This window comes from Rhyacophila brunnea, unplaced genomic scaffold (genome assembly GCF_057557595.1).
Source record: "Rhyacophila brunnea isolate RB1 unplaced genomic scaffold, BYU_Rbru_1.0 scaffold_17, whole genome shotgun sequence".
Classification (NCBI taxonomy): Eukaryota; Metazoa; Arthropoda; class Insecta; order Trichoptera; family Rhyacophilidae; genus Rhyacophila; species Rhyacophila brunnea.
This window is the reverse complement of record NW_028232827.1, coordinates 412321-435187: the sequence shown is the minus strand read 5'-3', so window position 1 is coordinate 435187 and position 22867 is coordinate 412321. Positions and strand designations below refer to the sequence as shown.

General features: G+C 31.1%; 2 protein-coding genes across 2 annotated transcripts in view; one reads left to right on the top strand and one right to left on the bottom strand.

Moving 5' to 3' along the window:
- LOC147073517 (gustatory and odorant receptor 21a-like) overlaps positions 1-22867 on the top strand; it is a 49602-nt gene that overhangs the window by 10864 nt on the left and 15871 nt on the right. Inside the window, exons 3-5 of the mRNA XM_085944217.1 lie at positions 2358-2618; positions 5215-5342; positions 17227-17386. Coding sequence (XP_085800343.1) covers positions 2358-2618; positions 5215-5342; positions 17227-17386 — 549 coding nt within the window. The remainder of the gene's footprint in view (positions 1-2357; positions 2619-5214; positions 5343-17226; positions 17387-22867) is intronic.
- On the bottom strand, positions 8472-9804 carry LOC147073518 (uncharacterized). The gene has a single exon (XM_085944632.1). It carries the CDS (start codon positions 9552-9554, stop codon positions 8472-8474), a length of 1083 nt encoding a protein of 360 aa, XP_085800758.1. The 5' UTR covers positions 9555-9804.

Here is a 22867-nt window from a genome sequence, read left to right as displayed (position 1 = left end):
AATCAAACCACAATGGATAAAAATTATTCTTCTATAAGTATATTAAATATCTAAAATGGTGTATGATTTAATGGCACATTTTTAGATATTTTATAGATAGACGAATATTTTCGCCTATTATCTATTATGTCTTGGTTTAAGTAGGGTTTAATTGAATTTTAAAAACTGACGAAAACTGTCTGAAAATTGTAGGCGGTTCAATGATTACAAATATGTATGACTAACAAAGTTTAGTGTGCACTATTTAGGTATGTCCGATCTTAACAGCCTAGCTCCACCCTTTCACCACTGCTATAGTATTACTTGGTATTATTGGAGGATACTTCTGGTTGTCCATATATTTCACGAATACCGGTATTCAATAAATTGGAAATACCGAAATACCGGTATTAGTATTTTCATTCGGTATTGGAATCCCTAATTACGTCCACATTCACCGTATCAATAAAGCATTTTTTGCCACTACTATAATATTCTCCTTTTGATGGTTGTTTCGCATCCACATTTGAAATAGGTACTTACCTCACTTACTCACCTATCAATTCACTTTATTCATCAATTCAGTGTAGAAAGAGAGCTATCTCTTCGTATGATATTACAATAAAAGCAAGTCAGATATTGTATATATTGTCCTGTATGTAATAAATTATATTCTTCAAAACCAATTCCACACGGCCAATTCTTGCCAATTTCCATTCTCCTGGCATAGTTCTACGGTAACAATAGAATAGCATAGATCCACTCAATAAAGGGCTACGTTAATTGACTGAAATGTTGCCAATGATAATAAAAAAAATACTTTTTAGCAATTTTAGCCACCTTAAAAGCCGTTTACTGCCGACAAAAATTGATTATTGACTGGCAATAATAATAAAAATTGCGATATTACGATCAATATTCTTAATTCACTACCACGACAATATTGCCTAATATAAACATCGTTGAACAGTAAATTTTCTTTGGGGTCAGCACACATGCACCGCAGCTATAACAATGCGATAACGTGCGGCAGATTATGGTAACCTGCGGTATCCTGCGGGTGGTTTTCGGTTAAAACATGCGTAGGTATGTGGCAATCTGCAATTCTGTGGACCGTCCCATTTTAACCTTATCACTGCCAGCCAATTTTTACTAGTTGGACACTTGTAGGCCAGCTATTTTTGGAATAAAATAAATCCCTTAAAAATATGAAATAGGAACAGAATGATAAATATTTGTGAAAACTTAACAAATCAACATCTTTCTTGAGTTTATTGTGAATATTTTCACACTAAAATGATAAATATTATTTAGAAAATTTACACAAACAGTTCATTCAGAAGATATGACGTTTACAAGAACCCGCGAGTTAACTCGTCCGTGGCCTGACGTGACATACATGCTTTGGCGAGTGGCATTTTAAATAATTAGTTTCGCATAAAGAAGTATTATAAGTATCGGTTTTAGACGAAATTACACTTATTATATCTAATTATATTTCCAACATCTTACGTGCGTAAACAGATTCTATCTTGGTACGATATTAGATTTTCTTGCCATGTCATTAAAATATACCTATTACACTGTGGGTATACTTTATCAGTATCACTGTGTCTGCATGTACAATTAAAACTGTGATAAAGTAACCAACCTATGTATGGTATTTTTACGTTACTTCGATTTAACATAACTCGATATTATATGCATTGCGGTAAATAATGGAGATTATACGCATCTTAATATGATGGTGGATATGAATGCTGAGAGTTTTGAGAATGGCCAAACAAACCAACTCCAGATTATTGACAGACCCTTTTTGGTTTGCATTCGTCGGACTTTCCAATGGTTTAGTCATATTATATCCCGTTCATAGGGAGATCAATGTAAATAATATTATAATAATTGAAGCTATTAGTTATAAAGTTGATTTTTCTGTTACTTTTAACTTAATTTCCTTTCCAAACATAAACTCAGCCATCACTCTTGCCAGGAACATAAAAAAATTAACACGAACTCATACAGATAATAACAGGCTACGGAGCGGTGTGAACCTATCTAAAAATATTTAAATTGAGAGACGATGGCTGATGTCCATGTGACTGCTACACATTTCAAACTCTGTGGCATGTCATCATCGACTGCCCTATACTAAAAAAGGAGCGATGGATTCTCAAAACTCTATGTAGACAGCATAACCATAAAATTGACCTCTAAAAACCTTACGAAATACTAAACAACACGAGAACACTAGACAAAATATTTAATTCTGGTCATAAAGAAAGTTAACTGCATATCAATGTAACGAACTCTCCCAACTACCTTGTACAAAAAGCGAGGGCATGGTTATTTAAAAAAAAAATTGTTATTATTCTCAACAGTTGCGATACTTCAGGGTGACCGGAGAGGGTCTTGAGTTTCCTCATCTGAAAATTCATATATATATCATCAGCGTCGGCTGTGTGGTTTTGGCCGTACTCTTCTTACTCAGTCTATCTGCCCTGATGGAAGGCTTTTACCTTTGGCATACTATAGCCTACTACCATATTATAACCATGATCAACATGAACTGCGCCCTCTGGTATGTCAATTGCAAAGCAATCAGGGTAGCATCTCAAGGCTTATCGGATTGCTTTAAAAAAGTAAGTAACCTCATAAACGGGTTAATCCAGCAAAACGATTATATTATAAATTATATGTAATTCTACAGGATATTTTAGAAGTCAGATATTATATAAGATGTGTAACCAGCGCTAGAAATGGAAGATTTTACGAACCGGAGCGCTCAATAATTTTCCGAAAATATTTACACAGTTATCTAAATTTATATTTACTTTATAAAAATAAGTGTTTGATTTTTTGTTATATGGCCTATTTAGCACAGTTGGTCAAATTATTTTTTCCACGAGACGGAGCGATAATTTTGGAGATTTTATGAACCGGAACGGCGCTCCGGTCCATTGCGAGTCCCGTGTGTAACATCATTGGCAATACTACAAAACACGCGTGTACACATAAAAATGGTTTGGGGGGTGTATTTAAAAAAAAATATCCATAATATTTTTGAATTGATTTATAAGGTGGCTGGACGGGGTAGGGTGAACAAAATCTAGCAGGTGCCATTGAGTTCCACCTTTACCCTACCTACTATCTTATACCTTATACATTCTTCATACCTAGACACTTTCCGATTGGCGATAAACTCGTCACTTACAAGTATAAGTAAGGGTGGCCCACGTTTTATTGCGACCTGTCACTTCCACATGTGTATATCGAATGCGCATGGCATAACAGTTATAATTATTAGGTTCGTTAGTGTCAATTTATGTCATCCGCGCTGTCTTGTTTTTAAATATGCTGCATCGGTATATTAAACCATACATTGAAGATCATTGAAAACATTGAACATCCCAGATACTTTTACCACATTATGAGTGCCACGGGTCTTTAAGTAGTAGCCACAAGCCTTGCATGTAATATAATGTCGAAAGGAGAGAGAACAAACGTCCTGTTGAGAAGGCTGTTTGATAATCAAATCATCAGATTCACGATTCTCAATCATGTGAATCTGAGAAAGAAGAAGATGAACAACTAATATGCCATTTAGGTACCTAAGTCATTTCCGTTTCTGATAAAATTTAACTTAAAATTTTTATTTATTTTTTAAAGGGGGGCGTAGTAACATAAAGTTTGAAAACCATCGCGGCGCAAGGTATTACCATTATAGATACATTAAATACAATAACCCATATTTTTTATAAGTCGGTGCCCAATTACATTTAATGATTCATCTGGTATGTGGGCCGACAATCCGGATTTTTTTTTATGCGAAGCGATGGCTGGAGGAGTGATGGGAGACCCACATTGGAAGGCGTCGTCCAGGATGCATGAGCAATTGGAATCCCGGATTCCTGTAGACAACCCCTTTATCGTCGTAGTCTTGATAATGGTATCACAACTGAAATAGCCATCTACTTAAAATATCCTGTAGAATTTTAATATAATTAAAATTATCATTTTATTAAATAGCATACGCTATCAAAACTATATTAGTTTAAACTATATTATACTAATCTATATATTATGCAAGACTTGTATGTATTGTATTTTAAGTAACTTTCGAGAAACACTAAACATACTACGCCTAGAGAGTTAAAAGTTTCTGCAATGGTTAACTAGTTTGCTTGTAAACTCAAAATAAAATGTATGAATTCGAGTAATATTATGATAATATATTGTTTGGTTTAGTATAAGAAACCTCAAGCATCCAGTATCCTATAGAGACGCGAACATTATTAATCAAGGGGAGAAACTTTAAGAAACTGTGCGAAGTAAATTTATGAATTATTATCTATTATGCGAAGAGATATACTTTATTCAGGCCCGTCATACGGTACTCAGCCGCCCACATGCAAAATTCTCAAAATTAATTAATTTTCTCTATAATTAAAAAAAAAAACTATTTAATTATGTACTCTACGAGTATAAATATAAATAATGCTCGAGGTACAATGGGGAAAACGCTCGAAATGAAAAAAATACGCTCTTAAGCCCGACTATATTCAGACGATGGCACTGAGTTGAAAGTTACGATGGTAGTGCTAGTTATTGTTTATCTTCGAATGTAATGCTGTAATGCTGAAAATTTTTGATTGCATAATTTTGTTCAAATTATTACAATTTTATTTCAATTCGCCAAACGACTTTTTTCCGACTGCCTTTCTACAAGGCATGCTCGCTTTTCACTCTATTGAATCTCGTGGGCCATTTCTGCTCTTGAGACATTTTTGCATGCTATCACAACGAATGTTTTCCAATCGCAGTCATGACCTATTCTGGGTCAGAACTGTTTTCTCGTGTCAAGCTTATCAAGCACCATTAGCGAGGGGTGCAAGACTAGTCAGTGCGCTCGCGAAAGACATAGTAATTTTCAGTGATATGATATGCATTTTTTTTTAAATTTTATTTTATTGTTTAACATTGTTTAAGTTTTTTAATTTTTTTCTCTTCTCTCTTGTAAAAGTATTATTTTTGTTAAATAAATATGAAACAATAAAACTACAAACTGTTTACCGTATTGTATTTTATTTTTAAAGTAAGACCAATAGCTAACACTACATTCGAAATTTACAGTTTATTGTTACGGCCGGAATAGTGGGCCTCGGTCTTATCCTTTATTTTAATGGTCATTACTCATTATGCATATGATTATTATGGTATGTCTCTTGGTTTCCAAAGGAAGTAAACGAAGCCTGTACATACTGCATGGTATCCAGCTACAGGCACCTATGGCTAAACTTGAGCGAACTTTTCCAATCATTGGGAAACGCGTACGCAAGGACCTATTCTACATACAGTCTATTCATGTAAGTAATAATCATTATTTTCACTGTTTCACTGACATAATTGTAATAATCCCTCTCATATTAAAAAAAAAGTGATGCCACTAGAAGCGTCTAGTGGCAGCTACTAAACACGTAGGTACTTAACACAATCAGGCCTGTTAATTACTTTTTAATTACCACATTAAAATAACATGCTAATAGTATCTAATGGCCGCCTAATGGAGACACGGCAGCCGTCTCATACGCGTTTAATATATAGAAATTAATTGAAAAAAAAAAGAATTACAAATACTATTTATATTAAACTCCACGATGGCCGCGCGGCTTAAGCGTCGACTATAGCGTCGTGGGTTCCAGGTTCGAATTCTGGGTCTGGCAAAAGTACACATATTGTTTTTCAATTTATGTATGAGTCAGAATATGGACCTAATAGGTTGAGAAAGTGGCTGACATCCATTTCTCGTAAAAATAAAATTTGTTAATACAAACCTCCACTGTGTGGAGGCCCATTTATGATCTTATTAGGATCGGACATGGTCGAATATATGATATATATTTATATTATATGATATTTGTCTTGATTTATCTGTCTATAACGCAATGCAATGCAGCACAGCACACAGATACACGCACTATCTCTCTGCTGCCAAAGGTATACACAGCACATAATGGCCCAACACAGCACATATATACACATTCTCTAGCTATCATCGTACTGTTACGTCCCCAAAAAGTGGAATAGTTTAAGTAAGATAGTTAATCACTTTCACTAAGTCTTTTAGGTTTCGTAATATACGAATTTAAATAGTCTTTATACTTGTTAGGTATTATTTGCTATTTTATTATTATTATACAGAGGACTATGAAATAGGACTCTGTAAAAGTCTCTTTTGATTTGTCAGGAATAGCGAAAGAGGGCGGAAATATTCACAGGAGATATCAAATCGAAAATAGAAGAACTTTTGATAGATGTTTGATTTATTAAACGGCGATAAATTACAAGTAATACAGATTTATTACGATTGACAGAAAGCCAACTTACATACTATAGGTACAATGGTCGACAAAGAACTAACAAATTCATTACGTGTACAATGGTTCATATATAGATTGAATAATGTTCTAGATGTTTCCAATTATCAAACACAAATAACATGACATTATTGTTTTGTGGTTTTCTAGAATTAATTAGAATAAAATGAATCAATATTTTAATTGACAATATTATTGATATCAGAGGATGCTATTGTTATCACAGGAAGTTGCGGTTTCTCTAATTAGAATCTCTTATCGACGTATCGATCTAATGCATAACACCTCCCTCTTTAAGACTGAAACTAATATTTTTTAAGTAAATTAGTTGAAGTGTCTGAAATTCCTATCTTTGATTGACATGAGGATCTTATTTATTTTATCTTTCAGCATCTTGTTTTGTATTTCTAGAGAACTTTTATTTCTTTTGCATGAACGTAATCTTCTTTTGTAGTTATGTTGATTGATACATTCTTTACATAGTTTTACATCGTCATTATAATAATTAACAATTTTGTTATTATAATAAGGTATTTCTAAAACAGTTTTGTTATTGTCTAATGATACATCTTCATTTTTATAGACAACATGTTGTAAATAGTTTAAATTATCTATTTGAATATTTGAAAATAGATTTGTTTTATTTTTGATACATCTTCATTTTTGTTTATAAACTAAGATAATATAATGAATATTATTTAAATGTTTACATATAATATAATTTTTATTTTGACAGAGAGAAAGTATTTCATTTCATTTTAATCATTTGGATTCTATATAATTCAAAACTTTTTATTTGATATAATTCAAAAGTTGACAGAATATAATATGTAGACAGGGGTTGAACATTGTCAAGATCTTTATAGATCAATGAATAACATATTTCATTTCTTATATATTTAATTTTCTTATATATTTCATTTTCTTATGTATTTCATTTCTTATCATTAGGGTTATATATTTCATTTTCTTATCATTAGGGTTATAATATATTTCATTTCTTATCATTAAGATTTTATATAATTCAAAAGAATATAGAATAAGTACATAGATTTTTCTTAATATTAAAAGTAATATTTTTAATTAGAAAAAGGATAATCAAATTAATATTATTGATTATTATTAATTATTAATAATTAGTAAATTGAATAAATTTGTTTTAATGTGTTTCGTTCTAAACTTTCTATGTTTCTTTTCTTAAACTTTCTATTCAAGCTTTTCTAAATTTCCTAAGATTTTCTTTATTTTCCTTAAGCTTTCTAAGATTTTCTTTATTTTAAGCTTTTACATGGATTCTAGGTTTTTTATTTATGACTTCTCTAGGTATGTTTTCCATGGGTTCCTATCCTAAGAGAAATCCTATAAACCTTTCAAATTTTCTTATATTAATGGAAGCTTTTCCTTATTCTAACTTATGAAGTTTTTCCTAAAGTATTTCCTATTCTAACGGAAATTTTTCTTTACTCTAACCTTGTATGGGTTTTTCCTATTCTAACTTATGAAGTTTTTCCTATTCTAACGCGTTTTAAGTTTTTATTTTGATTAATCATGATCAATATATTTATATATCGGGGGGAAAATCGATATACATGTTATTGATTTTATCAACATTTTTATATATCAAAGATATTGATATACATGTTATTGATTTATACGTATTAAAATAATTTTTATTTGGATTGAATTATAACCATTTAATTTTTATCTGGATAGAATTATAACCAATTAATTTTTATCTGGATAGAATTATAACCATTATTTGTAGGCTAACAGACTGATTGACAGACTGACAGTAATTTTTATATGGATAGAATTATAACCATTATCAATATTTTCATATATCAAAGATATCGATATACGTATTATTGATTTTATATTGGGGCACTTATTTGTATACGTATTTATGTGTCCACTTAATTTTATTTTTGATCAATTACTTATAAATGCATTTTTATTTGATCACTTATATATATGCATATTTATTTGATCACATGCATGTTAAAAATGTGAAATATTTATTTCGATTAAAAATGTGAACTATGAACCATTTCCATTTATCTTTATTTTAGTGAGATTTTTAAATTTTTAAAATTTTTATTTTTAATTTTAATTTAAATTTTAAGAGAATGTATTATCTCTAATTAAGGATGATCTTTTAGTCATCGTTCTAGTGACGGGCCTAGGATGTTCAGGTATTTCCTCTTCATCATCCTTATATCCTGCATTAATATTTGTTAAAGAAATCGCTGGATAATCTTCTCGTGATCTTGGAGTATTTCTCCTAGTATTGTGACATTGATTAAATATTTGAATACAATTTTTACCATGTGGTGTTTCATTTATATATTTTGAATATAATTTTTTCATAAAATATAACATTACTAATCCGATTAAGATATATATCGCGATTGTAAAATAGTTAGAATGTTTAACTAACGTCGGTTTTTCTTTCATCTTTTTCAATTCATCTTGGAAAATATTAAGTTTATGCGTAGCTACTCTAAGCTCGTCTAAATTAGCATTAGTTATTGTTAAAGGGGTCAAGTTAGGTATGGTAGCATTGAAGTTTTCATTTCTGATACAACAGTCTTCATTTACTATATTAAATTCACTTTTAGTCACAGTAACATTTGTTAAAACATCATTACTTGCTATGAATTGTAAGGTTTTTGTATAAGCTTTGCAATTAGCTTCTAATTTTAATAAACCTGTACCTAATATGTCTAATTCTTCTATTTGTCTAGAAGGACAATCGATTGTTACCTTTGTTTTTTCTGATTGAACAAATATCCATCTACTATGTGATATTTCATGCCATATACTCAGTTTTCCGAATATAGTTTTTGTAGAGCAATCAGAAAGTATTTTTGAAATAGTTTCTGTTAATATTTTCGTTTCACAAATTCCATTATCTAATGTAGTGAAAATGTCTCTTATTTTACATATAAAATGTTTTTTCGTTAATGATTTACATTTATCTAAATCGTTGAATTTTATGTATTGCATTTTTGTTCTAGTTATTCCTATATATTTATATTCATTTTGAATAAGTGAGAATACATCTGGGTTTTTTGGATTATGCGGAATTGGTAAAGGTGTTACCTTGAATATAGTGAAATCTTGCGTACTAGTTAAAGGTACTGATATAACATATATTATTTTAGTTTTATAAAAATATGCTGTTAGGGATGAGATATCCATAATCGAATGTATGTTATCTATAGTGAGCGGTATTGGTAATTCGCGTCCTTGAGTTAATTGTCCTACATGTTTGGATAATTCTTGAAACAATTTCGTTGGTGAGATTAAAGAAGGGTGAATAACATTATTCTTGCTAAATAATATAGACTGTATAATATTATCTACTTGGTTCTCTAAATTTCTTACATCTTCTTGTAATAAGGTTATTTGAGAAAGTAATTTAACAAAGTATTCTGTAGTAACAGTTTCATGTTTCATATCTTTCGCAAACACTTCTAATTTTTTAAGATTATCATTCATTACTAATTCGTTAAGTTGAAATCTTCTTACTGTTTCGTTAAATGTTAGGATCGTCGATGTTACTACCTGAGTTTGATCTTTTAACAAAGAGATTAATTGTTTTTCATCTCCCGCTACTTTATTGATAGCATCGTTATAATAATTAGCATCATGTTCATCCAATGTTCCGAAAATAGTTTTAAATACAGTTCCTATACCGTCAAACCATCCACGTTTTACTCTATTCTTTCCTATTAGATGCAATATAGATTCAAATTTTGAATTGATACCATTTATATCATTTCTTATACTAGCCAATGTTAATCTACAATTATTTGGGCTTTTTTCTAGAATTATTTTCATACAGATTGCATTAGTTTTATCGTATATATCATATAATATTTTATGTTGTGATAGAATATTTTCTGTCTCCTGAAAAGTCACAAGGTTCCAATAGTCTTGATAAAGTTTAGCACTTCCTATTTCATCATAGTAAAGTCCACTTCCTTCGTTAATTTTTTCTGTATGGGAACATTCGCATGTCCATGTTGTTAGCAGAAAAAATCTGGAATAGAATTAATTTGTTGTATGAGCAACTACTCTATTGTAATGATTCTAACAGTAGATACCTGAAAACAATGTATTTTTCTTACAGATAATTTATTCTTTAATATTTTAAGTTATAGATATATTTTAAACGGTTTAAATTTTCTTCTTCTTCTTTTTCATATTGTTGATCTTCTTCATACCATATTTCTAAACGTATGTTTTCTCTTAATTTGTTTTTCCATATTTCATGTCCGTGATCGGGTATGATTCTAAATATTCTTTCATAGTTCTCCCGACAACTCAGTTCTACTTCGTTTAAAACACGATAGTTCATGTCGTCGTAACCTTGATCTATGAAATGATATTTCTTACAAAATAATCTTTTTAATTTCCTATGTTGTTCGCACAAGTTATGGGCTCCTACAGCTACGTTTATACATAATCGGTGATACACGAAAGCTTCGCATTGCCTGATCTGTTTAAACTTTAGATTTTGTAGAGTCTGATTCCATTTAAGTTTGAATTTATCCATTTTTTTCAATTTATTTTGCGACGTATTTTAACTGAAAATTACATAATTTATATTAGTTATTTTGATGATCGTATTTTCAAAGTTTAGTATACTAATGAATTGACTTCGGCAATTTCATATAGTTTTTTTTTTTTAAATTTTCTTTCAAATAGAACTTTCAATAATTTAAATTCATTATTGTAACGATTTTATTAATTTTTTATTCTTTACGATAATTTTACTGATTTTATTAATCTTATTCTCTTCTAATGATTTTTTATTAACTTCAAATGATAATAATTTTTCTTTAAAATTATAAACTTGATTATTCAATTGTCAGAGATATTAAACATTTATTTTAATATCTTTATCTAGATTTTAATCTAAAATTAAATTTTCTTTTATTTAAAGGTAATCGAATTCTATTCAATATATTCGATATATTTGATTCATAATTAATTTTGCATAATTTATTAATGAAAAAAGGTTATTTCTTAATATTCCATCGAATTCGAGATTAATATTTTCAATTCATGTCATTTGACAATATATGTGTCTAATTCTTAACACTTTCAATTTTTAAAATTCAAATATAATTTTCTATTTATTCCTGATATAGATTTAGAATTTTCTATACCTTTAATTTGCGTTTTATCTTTTCTTAACACCAAATTTATGTCACTATTAAAAGTTTTAAAACATTTCGTTTTATCGAAAATGTTACGGCTCTTATGTCTACTAGAAATGTATAATTGATAGAATAATTTTATTTAATAAGGTTCACAAATGGTAAATTTTTAAAATGATTTTTATCTATCTTAATTTCATTCACTAAAGATATTGGTTCAAAAAAAAGTAAATTTTTATTTTATTATATTATAATATTATATTCATAGAGAGTAATCAAAGTAAGATTTAGAATTTTCTTCTTTCTTAAATTAATTATGTATGTTATGACTCGATATACCTATTCCGTTGAAACATACCACATCGGTTCGTTTGAGCCTTTTGAAACAAAATTTATATTTAATTTTCTATCTTTGAGATATTTATCTCGTTTAGACGGGTCTTTTTTAAAGCAATCATCTATTAAATGTCCTGATTTCTTACAATAGCTACAAAGCTTCTTTTGATGATTATTTTTCTGTTCGAAATTATAAATTTTTCTGACATTATTATTTTTGTTTTTGAAACAAGTTGTAGAAACATGTCCAATCTTTCCACAAGTCTGGCAAATTGGTTTGCTCTGCATAATAGTTTTATTTGTTTCTTCTACTAAATTTACTAGACCTTCTTCATGTGTGGCAGCTTTCAAAGCTTCTGTTAAAGTATTAAGATTCATATTTCTTATTTTCTCTGAGAGGCTTGGGAGTAATCCTATTATAAAACGGGTACGAGCCTGTTCATCAGTTGAAAAGAATCGCCCTTCTAACAATCTTTCATTATTTTCTTCGTGACTAATTACTGTTTTAATTTCCTTTACACAAGTTTCTATTCTGATCATAAATTCTGAGACTGATTCTCCTTTTTGTTGGCGACATTTTTGCAATTCTAGTTCTAGTTGCATAACTGTTCTAGTGTCAGCAAAATTCTGTTTAAGATGCGCTTTCAATTCATCAAATGTTTTAAAAGATCTAATTCTACAAGCTAATTGAGCTGTATCTATTATCTGAGTACGAATGTACGAAAGTAGAAAGTCATATTGATTTTTATCAGCGTGTTCAAAAGCAATTTCACAATTTTGTAAAAATGAACTTAATTGTTTTCTATTACCATCAAATGAATGCTGTATAAGTGAACGTAAATCAGAGTTTGAGCAAGGTTTTTTCTTAGTACTAGATTCTGAAGTGTTAGAATTATTACTATCTGGATTCATTTTGAATAATTTAAATATGTAGAAGTCTATATGTAATTTTTATATAGTTTTGCGTATAATTTTTATACAAAATAATAGAAATTTTTTTATGTTTCAAAAATATAAGAATATAAAATATAATAAAACTTAAATTTAATGGATAGTTCTCTGCATGTACTCACAGTAATGTATTGTAATTCATTCTTCTATCTTGATGTCTTGTATCTTGATGCGTTGATATGTCTCGATGATCTACGTGAAGAAGTCTTGTCACAATGTGCACTTGTGTTTTCTTTCTTCTCGCGTCGATGTGGATTCACAGATTAATCTTGGAAGATGCGGTTCCGCGAGGCTCTCCCGGCAGCAAAAACCCAAAGGCTCTTTTTCCCGATGTTACTGGAAGGTCTCGAAGAAGACGTCTGCTTGTCACTTTCTTTGTGATAAATCCCACGGATGACACCAGTTGTTACGTCCCCAAAAAGTGGAATAGTTTAAGTAAGATAGTTAATCACTTTCACTAAGTCTTTTAGGTTTCGTAATATACGAATTTAAATAGTCTTTATACTTGTTAGGTATTATTTGCTATTTTATTATTATTATACAGAGGACTATGAAATAGGACTCTGTAAAAGTCTCTTTTGATTTGTCAGGAATAGCGAAAGATGGCGGAAATATTCACAGGAGATATCAAATCGAAAATAGAAGAACTTTTGATAGATGTTTGATTTATTAAACGGCGATAAATTACAAGTAATACAGATTTATTACGATTGACAGAAAGCCAACTTACATACTATAGGTACAATGGTCGACAAAGAACTAACAAATTCATTACGTGTACAATGGTTCATATATAGATTGAATAATGTTCTAGATGTTTCCAATTATCAAACACAAATAACATGACATTATTGTTTTGTGGTTTTCTAGAATTAATTAGAATAAAATGAATCAATATTTTAATTGACAATATTATTGATATCAGAGGATGCTATTGTTATCACAGGAAGTTGCGGTTTCTCTAATTAGAATCTCTTATCGACGTATCGATCTAATGCATAACAGTACGTACATAATTATTTGATGGCACCATAAAGGTTGATTTATTTTTTATTAACTATGTAATGTTTGTGGACCTATTAAATAGGTTAAATTTATAATTGTATATATTATCATGTTTCTTTAATATGTACATAAACACACGCTGTCTTTTCTACTTTCTTGTTATATTAGTTGTTATTTGTAATTAAGATATTTTTATAATTTTGTATTTATTATATATTATGGCGCATTGGCCAATCGCTGTAATGTCGTAATACTCTTTTTCTAAATAAATAAATAAATAAAATAATATGATTGAATCAATATTATTGAACGCATTGATCACATCGTAAATAATGTTGACAGGTGGCACTGATAACTGGCTGTTTTTCTAGTTTTATATAATCAATACGTAGGCACACAGGCGCGCACAAAGAAATATGGTTTGGGGGGGGCATGTAAAAAAATTATCCATAATATTTTTTGTATTGATTTATTAAGCGGCTGGACGGGGTGGAGTGGGGTGAACAAAATATAGCAGGTAACTGCTACGTTTACCCCGCCTTCCACCTATAGCTTCTCGTCGCTCCAACTGCAGCCCACCCATCGCATTTTACCATGTACATTCCCCATACCCGAACTCTCCGCACTTTGAGTCTTGCGATAAACACTTGGCCTGCAGGTATAATTGTGAGTGCTCAGCTAAGATTTATTGCGAGAGGTTGTGCCGACAAGTTTAAGAGTTAAAATGATTACGATCGTTCGTGTTCGTTTTTGTCGTCTCTTAAACATGCCGGTTCCTAATATTAAAGCAAACATTGGATGCCTAAAGGACAAAGCCCACCAAACGCGGCGGATCGAGGCCCTCACTAGGTAGTAGGCCCGTGAAGCGTGAATACAACCGAAATGACACTCCTTCCACCCGCGCATTACCCTTCACCTATGTAATAAGGAGCGCGAGAAGCACAAAATAATTATTATTATCAGCGCCTCTCATAACAAACCAATATAAATATAATTTTATTTCTCGGTGGCTTGTAATTCATATTCACGATGACATATTTCTATTAGCAATATATCGCACACCGAGCAACTAAACAATTACTTTATTGTTATTAAAAGAATGCCAAGGCGCCCGTCTATCGACAACGCGTCCAGAAGCGGATAAATAAAAAAGCGCGCGCCCCTTGTCGCCGCTTTGGCATATTTGAATATGTAGTATTTTCGTTAATTCGTCCCACTGAGAAGCCAAACAATGTGTGCGCCTCGCCTATGTGCTTTGAATTATGGGGCAGGCGGGCACAGCGCTTCGTGTACTCAGTACCAGTGTACTCTGCCCTATTTGATTATGTTGTATTTTCGATGATTCACGCGCCAATTGAGAAATTTTGCGCGAGCGCCTCACTCGCTGCGTTAAGTGGGTTTTACGCCTATGATTGTTTCAACCAATCATGAGTGCCACGGGTTTTTCACTGACACGTGCTTTGCGTGTCGTAGAATGCCGAAAGAAGTGGGGCCACCCGTTGAGAAGGCTCACGAGGTCTTGACGAAGAGGTAGAAGGAATTATATTAATTCATTCAGTTAAATAATTTGTATTTTGTACTGTAGGCACAGGTCTAAAAATATTTAATTCCGTGTGTGAGGTGTAAAATCTTTAGTTATTAGGTGACTCGAAAGAAGATTGAATTTTCGACCACATTGTATGTGCACTTCTGTTTTTCTGTGTTAAATTATTCAGAGTCATTGATTCGATTGGCTATTTTCTCATTTATGCATAATATATGCCAGTGACGATGGATGGAGGTACGTTGTTAAGATTCGACATAAATAGTATACATTAAACTTTGTCCGTCATATTTATTTGTTTTCATTGAACTAACTAAGACTACAATGTGTAGCTGTAGATAATATTTGTTAGTTGTTATTAAACTTCAATTGAAAGCTGTCTAAACCAAACCATAGTAGATAATAATCAAAAAATATTCTTTAATTAACTTTTTTTTTATATTTAACGAATAATTCACAAGATTTTATAATGTGACATTCTAATTATTGACCCATACATAATTTTGAAAACACTTCTGAGAAAATATATTATTACCAATAGAAAAATCTTTTTTGATAAAGTAAGACACCCGACAGGAATCGGACGTGCTTCTCTCGGGTATCGGGCTCATGCACATGCACATAGACCACTATGCTACGGCTGCTATACTTAATTGCGACAAACTTTAACTAATGGCCCTTAATACTCTCTGAAGCGCTTTCCAAATTGAGCTACTATTGCGATCGACTTTTGTATTTTAAATCAAAGTAGGTATTACTTTAATTACTAACCGATGTCCCATACGTCCCATACTATGGATCGCCCATAGCATACCTATACTATTATGGCTTGGTTTAGGTAAAGTTAGGATTTTAAAAACTAGCACCATCTGAAAATTGTATTCTTAGTTATAAGTATAACAAGTATAACAAATAAGTATAACTGACAAAGTTCAGTGTGCACTATTTATGTTGAATGCTTCTAGAGATATCAGAGATTGATTTCAGATTGTCAGACTTTATCCTTTTTTCTACATTTTTCCGTCAAGCTGTCAGAAAAATAATTGCAATGTCACATCATACCGTACAATATTTAAAATAATTATATTCAATAAAAATATTCAATGTAAACAATAAATTGAATGAATCTTTTACCACAATATATTTAGAAAAGGAGCAGAAAAAGTCTGATTGAATAAATTCATAGGTACTAAAACGTCACTACAGTCTCTTGAAATTCGAAGTGACACTTAATTATTTTCACCGAAAAGCTTTCACGATTTAAGCGAGCTTTGGGAGTGAGCTTTCTAATAGACACCTTACTGATACCTACTTTCTTACATCTAAAACAAGATACTATTTCATACGACCGCTGAGACTTAGTATTGAATCGTTAGGATTATTTTGATTTGGATTATAGGTATTTAGAGAAATTTTTGTTTCACAATGCCAATGGCTTTTTAATGGATGAATCTGTTAGAAGATTTTAAACCTACCACTACTGTAATAGTGTTAGATATGAATTTAGAAAGTTTTTACAAAGTATTATGTAGTTGAATTAGTAGCTATAGAATAAAATTATTCTTTCGAAGATATTGAAGTATTTGTTTGTAGATAAAAAATGTGTGTTGTCCACACACATGGTAAAAGATGAACTTCGTAAAATTAGGTGATGACAATATATTGTTATGAAAACTGCATAAATAAAGTTTAATATAATATAATATATTTAATAAGAGTGAACGTATGCAAAGATGAGAATGGACAAATCCTGAAATATTAGCAAGATGGAAGAGACACTTTCATACTCTTCTAAACAGCACTTCCAGTAATCAAACAACGAAACCGACGTCTGACGTAAATGTAATATTAAACTTTACAATTCTTTCAGGTTTGTGAACATCACCGTCTCAGTATATGGATTCCTGTCGGAGATCGTTGACAACGGCGTTAACTTCAGCTTCAAGGAGTTTGGACTGATCGTTGATACTGTCTACTGCACTACTCTTTATTATATCTTCTGCGACTGCTCTCATAAGACTACGTTAAAAGTGAGATTCTTTTCTTTCATTTTATAACACTACAATAAGCCAAAGGGCCTCTCCATCAAACAATGGATACGTATGATTATGGGAAAAATAATTTAAAAAATATTTAATTGTTTATATTTTAACTCAAAAACACTTTGAATTATAGAAATGCTGTGTTCAACATTTTGTTACGTGGAAATTGTTTTTCAAATTTATATTATCATATAATATTATCAATTAATTCACCTATACGATAGAATCCAGTAATATTTTTTTTTCCAAGCAAAATTTTATATTTTTGTGGTTAAAACTGAATTTAAATATAACGGTTAAACCGATAGCTTCCAAAACCTAGCTCATAGATAATATTATACATCATCTCCGGCTCGCGTCGTTTGATTACAAATGATATCCAACAATCACAACTTACCATGACATATATCGGCAAAATTAAAATAATTATTCCTTCTTTACCATTGAATATAAAAATTTATGGTAAAATCGATTTCTGTTTTGCTCAAAAAATCTAAATTAAAGTTTGTACTATACGTCGTACGTCATACAGTATGCATTTAAGGGTTTTAAAGATGATAGAATCTGTGAAATGAATGGAGTATACTTGGAGATTATAATATACTTAGGTTGCACTCTGAATGATAACTGAGACAATCATTGAACTGAAATGACGAGTCGAGAAGGCCAGTTTTGGACAATTGAGAAAAAAAGCATTTAGCCACTACCAAAACCAGACGCCCACAATGGCCGAGCGGCTTACTCGTCATCTTATAATGTTGTGGGTCCCAGGTTAGAATCCTGGGTCTGGCAAATATATTTATTGTTTTTCAATTTGTGTTTGAAGTCAGACTATGGACCTAATAGGTTGAGCAAATGGCTGACATCCATTTCTCGTAAAAAAAATCTGTCAAGACAAATCTTCACTATGTGAAGGCCCATATGTTCTAATTAGGATCTGGCATGGTCTAATCAATAATAAATTAAACCTGGGACTCATAATGAGAAAATTTGGGAGTTCAAACGCATGCTCGGCGTCCGATAACGGATACGGCACAAAAAGAAAAAGGTAGGCAGTAGTGTGAGAATACCAGTGACGCTATCACATAACTATTCAGGGAAAATCATATATATGTTACGCCGAATGTGCGAAATTGACTATTACATAAAATGGGCAAAATTTTGCCTAAATCATAAAAAATGCAAGCCCGTTGCCTTATTCATGAATTAGGCAAAATATCTGCCAAGTGCGTGAATTCGGCAGTATTTTTTCTGCCTAGTTCATGCATTGGGCAAAGTAGATAGTAGCGCTACGGTGGTGTTTTTTGCAACTAAACCAAATGTGTCAAATGCTCATACATTGGTCAAAATAGATGGTCGCGCTCCGGTGGTGTATTTTGCAACTAATCAAACTAACCAAATGTGTCAAATGTCATTGATTATATAAAAATTTACCAATAACTACAATGACGTTCATATCCATTTACTATGCCCAAAAAATCTAAATTATAAGGTATTTTCGCGATTTGATTCGTGATTGGGTATCAATCGTGCAATAGTCGATTGTTTGTTTGTGATAGTATGATTTGATAGTTTTTTGACACTTGTTAGTTAACCTCAAAATGGACATTCAGTTGAATTGAGAATTTCAAAACTTAACCTAACCTAATAATAATAATATTGTATTATGTCCAATTATAACTAATAAAACCATCCGTATTAAATTTACTTTTTCTACTGTCATGTTGACAGTATAAGAATTTCATACCCTGGCGAATTCACGCACTCGGCAGATAATTTACCTAATTCATGAATAAGGCAACAGGCTTGACTATTACATGAATTAGGCAAAAATTTTCCCATTTCATGTAATAGTGAATTTCGCACATTCGGCGTAACATAATATACATTTTGTTGACTCACCGGGAATCAAAAATGGAACCCTTAGTATGAGAGAAACTAGTGGTTTACGTATAGGTATAAAAATACATTTTGACAAAGTTATTAATCAACGATTTAACAATTCAAGGACAATAATTATGTACCTACTCAAAGCTCTTATTCTGACGTTGTAACTTATTATTATAATTCATTGGCAGTCATGAACTTTCCATTTCAATTATTCGTCAATTGACCGTCACCTAGCGTCACCTAGCCACAAACAATGTCGACCTTCTAATGATGGATATCGATCATGTTAATATTTTAACCTATAATTGAGCGTAGTTATACGCAAATCAGCCAAGCGACACAAACAGAGATAGAAGCACTTTTATGTAAAGTGTGTTTCTTTAAATCCACAAAGCCTCTGTATACTATTTATACCCTTTGAATGATAGATATTATATATATATATGATTTTGTGTAACTTATAAAGAGATAAAAGCAAAAAATCTATGACATTTTGGTGTTTTAGCAGTCCAGGCTGTTTTGTGCAAATCGGGTTTTTTAGAATGTTCATTCTTGAATGCAGCCAAGTCTTATTTTTGAATCTATTTTCTAATTTTAAAAAAAAACCTTCCAAGTTATTCAAGTATTACGGGAATTTCAAAGTTTCAAGTATTATGGGAGTTTCAAAGTATACGTAATACTAAAATACTCAGGGCTGCAGCCTCAGTGACGTCCATTTTATAATAACCAAGAAATTTAGTGTGCTAGTCAAAACTGTTTCGTCTCAATTTATTTACGACAAAGACAAGTCAGACTAAACACTGTCTTGTTTATAGTCTGCCCTAAGGGTTCTACAAAGGTTGCTGATTTTTGTAAGTTCATATTTTGACCAACAAATTAAAGAAAACTAGCTACTTAAAACTATGCTGAAAGAAGAACGAACGAAACTATCTAGATCAGCGTTTCCCAAATGATGAGTCGCGACCCGGTACCGGGTCGCAGAAAGCAAAGTGCCGGGTCGCCAATTTCCTAAAATAAATCTGTATATTTACTATATAATTTCGTAATGAGCGAACATGATGCAACGCTGTGTATGGTGAAAAATAGTTGTGTTGTAGTCGGTAAGTGAGGTGGGTTTTTTGTGCTGGCAGCACTGATGCGATGCTAACAGCTAAGATTGACAGCTAAGATACATAAAGTAATTTTTTCTTTCTTTTGTATTTATTGATTACGTTTAATTTGACGATGGACAAATGGATGATAAGACAACAAGCGCATGATGTGCCACTAACGAACTATTCGATTAGCACCGACAGATAATCGAGTGATGTGCAGTCGGGTACAATTTCTGAAAGCGGAATCATCAACGGCTACATGATGATGTTCAGTCTACTGCACTGACAAAGAAGAACAAAGCATCCTGGACCCGACAGTATTCTGAGGATTACATAAAATTCGGGTTCATTGAGGGTGATGTCAGTTGGTTTATCAAAGCAGCCTACCTTTGTGACAATTTTTATTTCTTGAATACTTTAAATCTGGCATTACAAGGTAGCAATGTAACTACATTTAAAGTGCAAGAGAAGGTAGGAGCTGTAACGAAAAAACTCAATTTGTGGTCCAGTCGTATAGAATAAGGGAATTACAAATCTTTTGCAAAGCTAACAGAATTACAAAAAGAGTATAACATGAGTACCTACCATACCGGATGAGATTTCAGTTGCTATCAAGGAAAATCTGTTAGGATTGGAGACTAGTCTGAAGGAATATTTCCCCACAATCAACAGTAACAAAGCATGGATAAGGAATCCTTTTACAGTGAACGTAGAATCCGAGACAGAATTGCAGGATTCAGATATTAATTTAATAATTGAACTCTCGTGTGATACGATACTCAAAGACATCTTCGACAGAATACCACTGATGGATTTCTGGCTGTCTTGTCGTCAAGAATATCCAGTTTTAGCACAAAGGGCGATAAAATTTCTAATGCCCTTTGTCACAACCTATAAGTGTGAAACAGGCTTTTCAACATTGGTTTTCTTAAAAAATAAATATAGAAACCGATTGGAAGTCGAAGTAATAGATCATTATTCTTTATGAACAATAAAAATACTGAATGTAGTATTTATATAAGCTAGAGTAAAGGGAGTTCTTTGTCAGTGTCTGTTTACCTTTGGTGAGTGAAGATGCCGAAAGGCGAAGCCCAGGTCGCAAAAACGACTTAAATGGAATAGTACATAGCTTGAATCCATTAGAATTTAAATTCAAATTCCATCAAGTACCTTCAGTCGATAGTACCTATTAATATTAATAACATACTGATTATCTTAAATAATCTGAGCTTGGGTTTGATGAATAAATTTTCCGGCAGTATTTTTTTTAAATTTTACACTAAGGTGTTCCGTAATGTTGTATTAAATATAAAAGGGTTCTGTGACTCGAAATAGTTGTGAATTTATCTGGATATATAGTATTTTATCATTAAAGTTTTTGGGTTGAAAAATCAAATAATTTTAATTGGTCGATTCGATCAAACGTCTTCAAACCCATGTAAATGCGTTTGTGAAAATTCCACTTGGAAAATTCCACCACGTTGAAATGATTGTAATCCCGAAATCCCGGGATCAAAAATGTGGCTCGGGATTGGATTCCCTAACATAGGTAATAAAACTTCCTTTTATTAAAATATTATACCTTGTTTTAAGAAAAGAGTTGTTTTTAACATATTATTATAAAGTATCGATAAGTAATCAGTAAATTAATTAAATTCATGAACTTTAGACATATATAATATATTTGAAATTATTATTAATTACTCTCTCTCTTCACAAAATATCTTTGAACTGTTTGTTGGGATAATTAGTAATATTTTTTCTAGATTCAAATTTATTTTTTTTGCCAATTTGTTGTCATTATTTTGTTTCAAATCTTCTTTTATAGTAGGTACAATTTTTGTGTTAACTTTTTATTATATCCAATTTCTTTAGCATACTAACACTCAGAGATAATATAAATTATTAGCAACGATGTTAGTAAAGATTAAAGATTGCAATGCCGAAAGAATATAGCAATACCGGTATTTCGGTATTTCTTATGGAATACCGGTATTGGTTTTACATATAGAAAAATAGAAGTGCTTATCATTAAATATAGTTATTAAAATCTATTTAAACATTATTTTATAGCAACATAAAGTACCTACCTGTATTTACTATGTTGAGCTTTATAAATATGTATTGATCATAATATTGTAAAACTGCTTATTTTTACAAATACTGCTTTAATACAAGTGTAGGAAAATCTCTCTCAAATTTAACGCTCGTCGGATGTACTATCAACGTTCGATCAACAGTTATATATAATATTTGGGAATATTTGCCACGAATGTTTTGACAATTCTATAAGTATATTTGAGAGGTTTTGTTTTATTATTATTTAACTTTTGTTGGTTTCAGTGGATATATTTGCGGTTTGGCATTATAAAACTTATACACTAAATTTAATACACAATTATAATAGTAGTAAGTAACTAAAATATAACATTAAATTCATTTTAGAAAAATATAAATACTTAATACAGTATAATACCGGTATTTT

What these genes read in the sequence shown, in the direction of transcription:
- LOC147073518 (XM_085944632.1), bottom strand. Translation starts at nt 9,554, where the DNA reads ATGGATATCTCATCCCTAACAGCATATTTTTATAAAACTAAAATAATA.